Genomic DNA, 10,682 nt, shown 5'->3' on the forward strand with positions numbered 1-10,682 from the left:
CGATTTGACTGGTTGCTAATCTTTGTCAGGACAAGCACAGCAAAAGGATCAGGCTTAATTTGCAAAGGACAGGATGAGCAACTTTCTGTCAGTGAGGAAACGTGCTGGTCCAGCAAAGAAATTATTTTTCTAAGATAAGCTTACATAAAGAATATAATCCTCAAAGCTAAGTTAGATGATTTTAAAAATGGATCTTGATACTGTTTACAGGATTTTATTGCTGAATTAAATAAATCAGCCGTCTCCTCCCCCCAATTTGTGAATGGTTGTTAAAGAGTTAAATGATTCACTGACAAAGTAGCCAAAGTGAAAGTCAGACGTATCTGTGCAATGTGGAGGTTTGGAAGCTGTGATCAGACTGCTCTCCAAACAGTGAGCCGGTGAGGAGTTAAACATCATGTTGTCAAAGTGAGACTAGTAACTGATTGTGGTGTTTTTTTTTGTTAGCAAGTGTATCTGAAATGATCGAATTATTGACCATGACGCAGTTTCCAGCCCACACGCTGTAATTTTCTGTTAACTCCGTTTAAAGGGCAGTAGGTGAGGCACTTTTCCTGAGCATGCTCTGTCTTGCCTTCATGATGACACAACTCACACAAGCCTGAGTAAAAACGGACTTGCTCATTTCCTCTTGTTTTATGTTGCAGCTTCGACCAGAAGGAGAGGAAGGGACGGAGGAGGAGACAAAGCGGTGGCCCGGTGAAGCCGCTGCCGAGGGAGACAGACTCGGGGCGGGCTGGGGGACCTTGGTGGAGCCGATCTTTTGTATCCAGCTGTGCTGTACCTCAGCTGGCTGAGACTGTTCAACTATCACTGCCATTATTGACTGAAGCTGCTTTAGTAACACCACACACACACACAGGTCCTAAAGGAAATTTATTGCAGTCACCCCCGAGCACCGGAAAGACAAAAATGCGTTCTGATTCCCCCCATTCCTCAGTTAATGCAACTCCAAATCCCAAATGCCCGGCAAAGAGAAGAAGAATTTCTTTCCAGAGCATATTTAATGGCAAATCCAAAGCAAAGGAGAAGCAGGAAGTATCTGTTGCCAGCATCGAAAGCATCCACATTGAAGTGGCAGAGACTGAAAAGAAACTGCACGCGTCTGACAGCCGGACGACATTAACATCTTCAGATTCAGCAAGGAAGGTTAGAATCTATTTACCATTAAATATGATTAGGCGATAGAATTGAGTAATCTGACCTCAAATCACAGCGTTTTTATAAAGAAAATATATAGTGTAGAATCAATGTTAGTATCGTTTAAGCCGCTATAGTAAAACCAAAATATACGTGGGCATTGGAAACTTTTATGAATTTAGGCTTAGAGTGGCCTAAATGCCACTTTAGTGTTGTCACTGTCTGGCAGGCGGGGTCAGATTATCATTGCAATCCTTTCATAGGCAGATAAAGATTCCCCAGTAATTATTATTTTAATAAAGACAGGATTGTTATTTGTGCCTTCTTAAAGTTTAATAATTATGTACTGACCAATTGCACAATGTAGAGGCTATGAGGCATAATGGTCAAAGTTTATCCAACCCCTTCCCCAAAGGTCATAACAAATAATGACTACAGAATTATGATCATAATATGTTTCTGTCCCTTGCTCAAAGAAAGTTGCATTTCCAGAATAAATTACAGTTAACTTTTATAATGCCTTCAGTAGTTGGGTAGTTTACTGGTGATTTTCTTAAGCTTGGATTACTGTACTGCATGACATACTAACTGCCAATGCCACAAAAGCATGTTTTGTACCTCAATATATACTTTTAATGCGTGAAATTGCAGAGTTAGAAAGACATAACCTCGTTGTAGGTTCTGACTCGATACCTCTGCATACTCATGAAACGTTCTGCTGTAAAGGCTTGGCAATAGGTCGTCATGACTCTCCCATAAGCCAAGGAATCATTCTAGCTTGAGCAACCCGGATCTGGCATTTAAAAAGCACATCACTCAAGCAAGCAGCTTTCAAAGCTAACAAGGTGCAGAACTGGATGAACACAGCAAGCCAAGAAAAGTGTTTGGCAAAACAGTCTGCTGGCATCTAAAATGTCAAATGAGTTTTTCTCATGATATTACGCATTCAAGATTAATGTTCATTCACTTGCCTCTTGGCAAATTTGTTTACAGGTACTTGTTAAATAATTTTAAAAGAAAATGAGTTACGTCATTGTTTTGAGGCAGTTCTTCATCCTCCAAATACTCCAATTACACAAGGCATTCATAATTTCTCTAGGAATGAAATCCTGTCCAGTTCGGCATCTTTTGTGTTATTTGACATTATCATTTTCAAGGATAAGAAGAGGAGCCATTAGGACCCTTTTGAGAAATTAATTCAAACCCTCTGCCTTCTCAATATTACTTCATTCCCTTCTGTTTTCAGAAATACATATGATTTCCTTGACCATTTGTATGTCTGCTTCAAAGGCCAATCTGCTAATATTCATTTATTTTTCTGATTTAGGACTTAACCCTCTCATTTTTCACTTTTAATATTTTGCCCTGTGCCCTTCAAATTTTGATTAATTTTGCCAAGTCACTTGATAAGCCCTAAATCTTCATCTTAGCTAACTTCAAAATTTACAATTCACAGATTTTTCAAAAACTGATCAATTGATTTAGATGTCAAGGAATCTACTATACATTAGTGATTGCATTCCATGTACATCTAACCCAGTTAATGTGTTAGGAATAACCCAAATTCTGTTTATGATGAAGAATTGTCAGGTTTTCTTGAATGCTTTAACATTTTTTAAGAGAATGAATGGAATCATTTTCCTTTTAAAAATATCCAAAAGATCAAAGGATGTTTTCCCGAACTGAAATTCTTGGAAGGGTCCAGACCCGAAATGTCAGCTTTCCTGCTCCTCTGATGCTGCCTGACCTGCTGTGTTCATCCAGCCCTACACCTTGTTATCTGAAGTTCTTGATGACTGGGTTCACTTCTGCTCACATGTCTCCCAAGGCCAGTGATAAACCTGCTAAGATTAAATGGCCAAGACTGCATATGGGAATAGACCCTTTTACAACAAACAGGGATAGACTGAGCCTATCAAAGTAAATTATCTACATGTCCTAAAGGCTCTTTTTTATATCCCTGGGAAAAGTGCATTGATACTGCAGCATTCTGCTCATGGTGCTTTTTAAAACATAATTCAAAGATGCTCTGACAAATATCAGGGGTATTATGTGAGAAGGGAGCAACAAATAATTTGTCTCAAAAATTACCCAAATGATTATTTTGTCCAGACCTGCTGAAGATGATATTGGAAGGCATTTAGTCAAACAACATCACTATCTACATGTTGAAATGGGCTAGGGCCCCAGTGTGTTAACTGGAATGTGCTCATTAAACTGCAGAAGCAGGTTACGAATCCATCTGTGCATACGTTTACACCTGGGATTACCTGAACAGTGGTTTGCTGATCTTTGCTGGGTTACCAGCATGAGCAACAAGGAGAGTTTAGGGACCAGGAAGAGACAGGAGAGTAAGAGGCAATCTGGTCTGCCTGTGTCAGGCATTTAAAGCCTCTTAAACCCAGCAGCAGCAGCATTCTGATATGATCTAGCATCCAATCTGAAATTCTTGTACAAATTGATCAGACTGCTGCATTGCCAACTTAGTCCACTTTTTTTTTGTCCAAGTTTGGGAACACAATCTATAATTATATCTGTTAGGATATGACCACTTGGGTCTTAGCCCTGCTTTGGATTGTCAGAGATCAGGGGACACTGTAGAGCAGAAGGAATAGTGTGAAAATTAATTATCAAAAATAGTGAAACTAACTGAAAATCTATTAAATATAGTTGAGGCTAAATTGAAAGGTGTAATGTATTTTACATATAACTTGATGTTCATTTTTTAAAAAAGATCTCTCTGTGAATTGTTGAAGATTATCAATGGATATACTACTGAAGTTTAATTATATGGGTTTTTTTCTTCAAATTTCTTTGGAAAAATTTTTTTTTTAATGTATAGTTTAAAACAACTGTTGCTATCCAGCCATTACTACTGCCAGATATCAAAAAGATGTTTATTTTATAATACTACTGATCAAACATATGGGCACTGACATACATGTTAACAGTTTTTCTCACAAGCTCCAATAGTTATTCCTGCCATGTAGTGCTTCCTAATATGGTGGTTAACATCATTCCTCTGTGTTCTCTTGTGTACATTCAGCCCCTTCACACACAATTCTCTTTGCAGTTTCCAACCACAGCCAACTTAAGAATCTCTTGTCTTTTTCTGTGGCATACACATTTGGTTGGCACAATGCTTTGTCAATAGATGCATGAACTAATGATTCTGGCCCAGGATTGTTCTACACATTAATTATGTGGAAAATGCTGTGAACACCGTAAAAGAGGACAAGGTGAAACTTTATGGAAGGTGACTGCTGTGTCTAACACAAGTTTTGAATACAAATATTGTTTCATGTTCCATTCCCTGTTTTAAATCTCTCCAAGTTGCACATCCTTTTTCTGATGAAGGCACTAAGAAGTGACTTGATCACAGGTTTCTAACAGTGCCGTTAATTAAATAGCCTCTCATTGCTCCATGAGAGCATCTTGGCTGATTTTGTCACTGAATTTCTTTCCTTGCCTGTGGAGTTTACCCTGATAATTTAGCAATGACTAGAAATTCTTCAATTTGCTGCACTATCTGATGTATAAATAAAAGCTTTGGACAAGTGTTGCAGGCTAATGATTGAGCTATGTGTGAAGTACAGTTTAATTTTATAATTTACATTTTGATTCTTCCCACCCTTCATTTGTGTTGAAGAATTGAGATAGATCATCAGTTGCAGCAACTAATGGAGGCAAAATGCCACGTCGAGCAGACAAAGGACACTGAACTATTTGTCTATAATTTCAGAAGGAAGTGCACTGCAAAGTGTCATCAGTCAGTCAGAAAGAATGCACATTCCAGATAACTTAACACGCAGAGGTTTGTAGGAAAATTACACAATTGTTTTTGTTGCCTGGTTGCAGTGATAAGACCTAATTATGTGGAGTTTAACATTTTGAGGACTTTAATAACATTTCTATTTGGGGTGGAAAAAAGTCAAAGAACATCAGATGAGATAACCAATTTTGCAAATCCCTTTAGAGTTCTAGGAATGAAATCCCAGACAGATTTTGTAAACTACATGGAAATTGAGCTGATCCAAGGCCAGTGTAGCATTATTGAGCTGTCTTTAAGTCTGTTTTATTACAACTCCGACCTATTTTAAATATGTTTGCTGATCTGTCAGAGATTTTTCAATTATTGTGTTATAAGTGAAATTAATTAAGTTGGTTTTAAAGTGAATGGGTAGGTTGTTGTAATACCATGACATGTTTCAATGATCCCGCAGGAAATAGTCACTTAGTTTTGAATTTTTGTTCATTCTGAGACAGAACATTAAGTGACTACGTGCAATCAGCAAGGCTCTACATAGACTACTTGTGTTGTTACTGTACTTTCTGAAAGTTCAAATTATTTCAGAGGAGCTAGCAACATATTTACCTTTCTTTAACATTTAACAAGTGGCAGTAAGAGTAACGAATGTGCAAGTTAAACCTTTCAAAAGCTATGTTTGTGAATTTAATTGAACTTAGGAAGGGTGTGGCAATTGTATTGCTCCTGCCATAGAAGATTGGCTTAGTTCCCAACTGGCAGCAAGAAGTTCAATGCCAGATTTTGGCTGAACTCGACAATAATGTTTTTCTGTTTCCAACTGAGCTACTAGATAGGAGTTTTATATGATCATAAGTGTGTCAGTAAACCGGACTGGTCATACTTTCTTTTAAAAACAAAGAATATATTCCTGGTACACTTTTGCATATTAAAACAAAAAATAGTGTACTTATTACTGTTTGAAACCCACTTTACCAGTGTTCAACTGAATGCTTTTAAAATATAAAAATTATTTAATCAAAACGCAATGAAACTGGTAGATATTGGGTCTTAATTCACATGGTGCAAAAGTGGGCAAGGTGATAGTTGCATATTGTCCTTGCATAAATTAGGATAATAAGTTAATAAATTCCAATTTTTTTTAATTTAAAAAGAAACACATGCCTTCAAAATAAAACTCCAATTTAAAAGTACAATGAATATGTGCAATTAGTCTTTAACCAACCTTGGGAAATCTCCAAAGGATGCGGAAGCCAAGTCAAACACTGCTCTGCCATAAGCAGTTTTTGTTTTATTGTTTGAGACGTGGTGGACAAGCTTTAGATGCAGTTTTTATTGAAATTAGACTGTGCCCAATTGTTTACCAACACCACTTTCCAAATAAGTAAGTTCAAAATGACCAATCAGTTAGTGACTCTCAAAACTGACATTGTGCTCTTGACTCAAATTGAATAAAGCTTCAGAGCATTTTTTATTTTTTGTTAACTTTAACACTTAAGTACACAATTCCAACAACTTGCTTCTGACACATCACCTACAATATTTTTAAAAAAGTTCAAAAGCCCTTTGAAATATATTTCCTATTGTGATGATACTATGGCTTTAAGAGGTGTATTTTGTCCTTTTTTTTTATGAAGGTTGAAACAGAGGTGAGCAGCAGTCTGCTGAAAGCCAGTAAAGTGAACAGCTTGAGGCCTTGGGTTTTTTTAAAGTTGGAACAATAGAAGTTGCCTGAATGCGTAGGGTCAAACCTCCACAAAACCAAGATTTCTAGTTCTGGCTTTCTGCAGTTGCTGGGATCTTGAAGCTGGATGTTGAACCTCTTATTCCTGTCTCTGTAACAGCTAAAAGTTGGGATTCTCTTCCTGCTGCTAAAATTGCATGTGAGACAATCAATTTTACTGAATTTGCCTTTACCAAGGGTGTGTTTAAGGGATGTTTATTATATTGGAACAGTTAATTAGTAGTCATTAATGTATGTATATTTTTTAAGCACTTTAATTTTGTCTGTATTTTAACTGTGTAGTAAAAAATAAAGTGTGTTTTGCTTAAAATCAAGTAGTTTGACCAACTGAATTGCATCTGGAATGCAATGCTTTATACTCGCCTTTTAAAATAAGAGAAAGTTAGGGTACAGGCTATCATAAAATATTTTGAGGGGGTTTGGTCTAGTCCATTGCTGTAATCTGGCATGCAATCAGGATAGCTAGGTTGAAAAGAGTTAGTGAAAGTTTCACAAAATATTTATCTAGGTTTTAAGGAAGAAGTTATAGGGAGAGATATTAAGAGGGTGTCTCAGTGAATAGAGCTGTGTTCAGCAGCGGGAAGGGAAAAGAACAGAAGACCAGGCTCAGGATTAGAATGATCAGGAGGGAAAAGGTTCCAAGTCAGGATAGTGTGTAGCGTGAAGGGAAGCTTGCAGATGATGTCCCTCTACACCTGCTGTCACCTTGTACTTCTAGTTGGTAGAGGTCTCCAGTTTGGAAAGTTGGAGGAGCCTAGATGAGTTGTTGCAGTGCAATTTGTAGATGGTATGCACTGCTACCACTGTTTCATCAGTGTTAGAAAGTGAATGTTGAAGGTGTTAGATGTGATCCTGATCAAGCCATCTGCTTTTTCCTGGATGCTGACGAGTTATTAAGTGTTGTTGAAGCTGGTCTTAGCAAATGGAAACTATTCCATCTCACTCTTGACTTGGGGGAGACAGGAGGTGAGCTGCTGTCTGCAGGATTCCCAACCTCTGACAACAATTTGGGACAGTGACTGGGAATGGAGGTAGAAGTTGCAGCTGCCCAGAAGTTAGAAAGCAAGCTCTTACAGTTAATTTTCAAAACTGGGATCGAAGTGAATGGTCCCAGTGAACCTATATTCTCAGATATTGCCAGGAGTAAAACAGCCATTTGTGCCACCAGTTACTGAGTTCTTTAAATTGCTATTTAACTAAGTGTCACATCAACAGTTGGACTTTGGTATCAAATCAGTTTGCTTCCTGCTTTCGTGAGGTTTTCTGATCAGCTGTGATCTAATTTTCATCAGATGGGCCTCTTGCCAATCAAATCATCTGGGAGTGTGGGTGTGGAGCATTTAAAGGAAGGAGGTACCATAATAAAACCTCGCGGAAATCTGTCCAACAAGAGTCTGTGACCCTTGTCATGCCTGTGTTCGTCCATTTAAAACGCTGCAATGTCACTGTGGAGGGGGGTGAATTGGATTAGACAGAAGCTTCTCACCGAGAGTTGGGATGAATTGAGCAACTGTTAATGATGATTGCACCAGCATCAATGTGTGGGAGCAAATTTTGGGGAGAGGTGTTGAAAGGAGAAGGGAAAAAGACACACATGATTACACAATCCTGAATGGTTAGGAGGCCTCTCCATTGAATCGTGTACCATTTTTTAATACCAATGAGTAGGTTCAATGGACCTGCCTGGATTAAGGAAATATTAGACAGTGAATTATCATTACAAAGAGTGAGGGAGCTTTTAAAACCCATGAAACTGGTACCTGACAACCAGATGGGCAAGACCTGACAAGTCTGGATTCTGTTATGTCTCCTAATCGTTATTACTTCATGAAATGTATAGAAGGTTTGTTTGTTTTTTTTTCTTGTTTTGGATTAATAATATCTTTATGTCTGAGCAAGTGAGAGTTATGTGGTGATATTAATATCGTAAAAAAGGAAAATGTAATGACCAGGCAGCAGTGAGTGTGCACATATCTGACATCAGTTTATGAACAATAGACTTGGAAAGTAATGTTGATTCGTACCAAGCCCTGCCAAAACGTCTCCTCTTGTGCCTATTTTTGCAGCACAGACTGGTGCAAGTTTGGTGTCGTCACCATCACCATCATCATTTGTCACAATGTTAGAAATAGTTTGTGAATTTGAGGTCAGGGCCGCACTGGTCTTGATGACTGATACCTCAACTTAAAATTACACTGACAATGAAAGTCTGGAAACAATGTATGCAATTCTGGTGTTGATATCAGTCATCCTGATCAACATTTATTATGTTCTTTGCGCTATATTTGTTAAATAAAATGCTGAATTTTAGTGGATTGCTTAAATGGACACATTCAAGAGGTGTTGTAGCGTGCTTTGAGTCTGTTTGATGATTACACTGAAGATGGGACAGAAGAAATCTAGCTTATGAAGTTGTTGTTTCTGAAGACGCATCAGCTCGTGTACAATATTCTTTCTCTGGTTTTCTCTTCTCTCCTCTTCTGCTGGAAAGCTGTTCTTCGAGCAGCCACTCTGTGACATTGTGGTGTTAAATTCTTAAAGTGTAATCATGGGCAGAGAGAAGGGCTTACTGGTCTCAGAAGGGGAAAATCACAACCAGGCCTTGGGCTTACTGTATCCTGCTATTGACCCATGAGCATCTTTTGAAGCAGGTATCACTGTTACCTGATCAGGAGTAGGAATCATGGTACAGTATGTTTTTTTCCTTCTGTGGACAATGTCATCAATTGTAACACCCATCAGATGGCTGTGACTGAAATGAATGAACTGAACATGCTCCTCAAACACTGGATCTTCCTGCTTCAGTTCAATTCTTCTGTGTTCTATCTATTTATGATAGGTTTCTCTGCAGATTCAATCGGCAGGCAGAAACAATAAGGAATTTGTGACAACTGATTATCTTATGTTTGTTCTTTATTCAAGGTGTTGTCCGGCTTTCTGGAATGCCCCCTCTGTTTAGTGCGTCATCCGCAGGAGAATGTGCCCGAAATTATGACATGCCACCACCGTTCCTGCCTTGACTGTTTGCGCCAGTACCTGCGCATCGAAATCACAGAGAGCCGCGTGAATATCAGCTGCCCTGAGTGCTCGGAGCGGCTAAATCCGTATGATATCCGGATGATACTGAATGATCAGGCGCTGATGGAGAAATATGAGGAGTTTATGTTACGTCGGTACCTGGCTTCTGACCCAGACTGTCGATGGTGTCCAGCCCCAGACTGTGGGTATGTGTGTGTTCCTGTTTAAAAAAGACAATCTGTTTACTGACCGTATAATTTAATTGCTGCAATTGATAGATAGGTGTTCAAACTCATTGAAGGTGGCTAGACAGACTAGATAAGGAGAAACTGTTTCCATTGGGAGTACCAAGAACCAGTTTCAAAGTGATTGGCAGAAAAACTAGAGGTGAAATGAGGAGAACCCTCTTTTTTACACAATGTGTCTAGGATCTGGAATACCATGCCAGAGAATGTGGAAGTGGCAGATTCAATTCTGCTTTCCAAAGAGAATTGGATAATTACCTAAAGAGAGAAGATTTTGCTGGAGGTACAGTGAGTCCTCTGGAGGGTGCGCGAGAATGATACCAGAAAAGAAGTTATAATTATGAGGAAAGCTTTTAAAAAAAATTGGAACTTTTCTAACTGGAACCAGGGAATCTAACAGATTTAGAGAATCATGGAAACTTTTTAAGGGTAAATAACAAAAGATTGGCACCAGTTGGTGAACCAGCAGCAAGGGACATAAACTTTGAAAAGTTTTTGAATTCTATTTCTCAAAGATTGTTATTAACTGTTATTGGGAAAGTTCATTATAAAACTCAAAGTGAAATCATAGCAGACAGCATGGAATGGCCAGTATGTTACAGAATAAGTAATTAATTTGTTAGTGTTTGGCTTCTTTTAGTGGGTAGTGATTGTGTTTACAATTAGTTTACAATTAAAGTAGTAATAAAGCATATGGAATTAAAATTTATCTATAAATAAACTTTATAACTAGTAACCAGGTGAGACTGTCAAGCTCTCAGATAAGGAA

General features: G+C 38.2%; 1 protein-coding gene across 2 annotated transcripts; it reads left to right on the forward strand.

Moving 5' to 3' along the window:
- The first annotated feature begins 271 nt into the window (after positions 1 to 271).
- LOC125481344 (E3 ubiquitin-protein ligase RNF19A-like) lies at positions 272 to 9,918 on the forward strand. Of its 2 annotated transcripts, none has more exons than XM_048592790.1 (3): positions 272 to 380; positions 648 to 1,149; positions 9,573 to 9,918. In XM_048592790.1, the coding sequence occupies exons 1-3, from the start codon at positions 331 to 333 to the stop codon at positions 9,894 to 9,896; spliced, it is 876 nt and encodes a 291-aa protein (XP_048448747.1). In that variant the 5' UTR covers positions 272 to 330; the 3' UTR covers positions 9,897 to 9,918. The 2 variants fall into 2 exon arrangements, with proteins under 2 accessions (XP_048448747.1, XP_048448748.1); XM_048592791.1 differs by having other exon boundaries at positions 307 to 408.
- Positions 9,919 to 10,682: the final 764 nt, after the last annotated feature.

This window comes from Rhincodon typus, unplaced genomic scaffold (genome assembly GCF_021869965.1).
Source record: "Rhincodon typus isolate 14 unplaced genomic scaffold, sRhiTyp1.1 hic_rhity00001806, whole genome shotgun sequence".
Taxonomy (NCBI): domain Eukaryota; kingdom Metazoa; phylum Chordata; class Chondrichthyes; order Orectolobiformes; family Rhincodontidae; genus Rhincodon; species Rhincodon typus.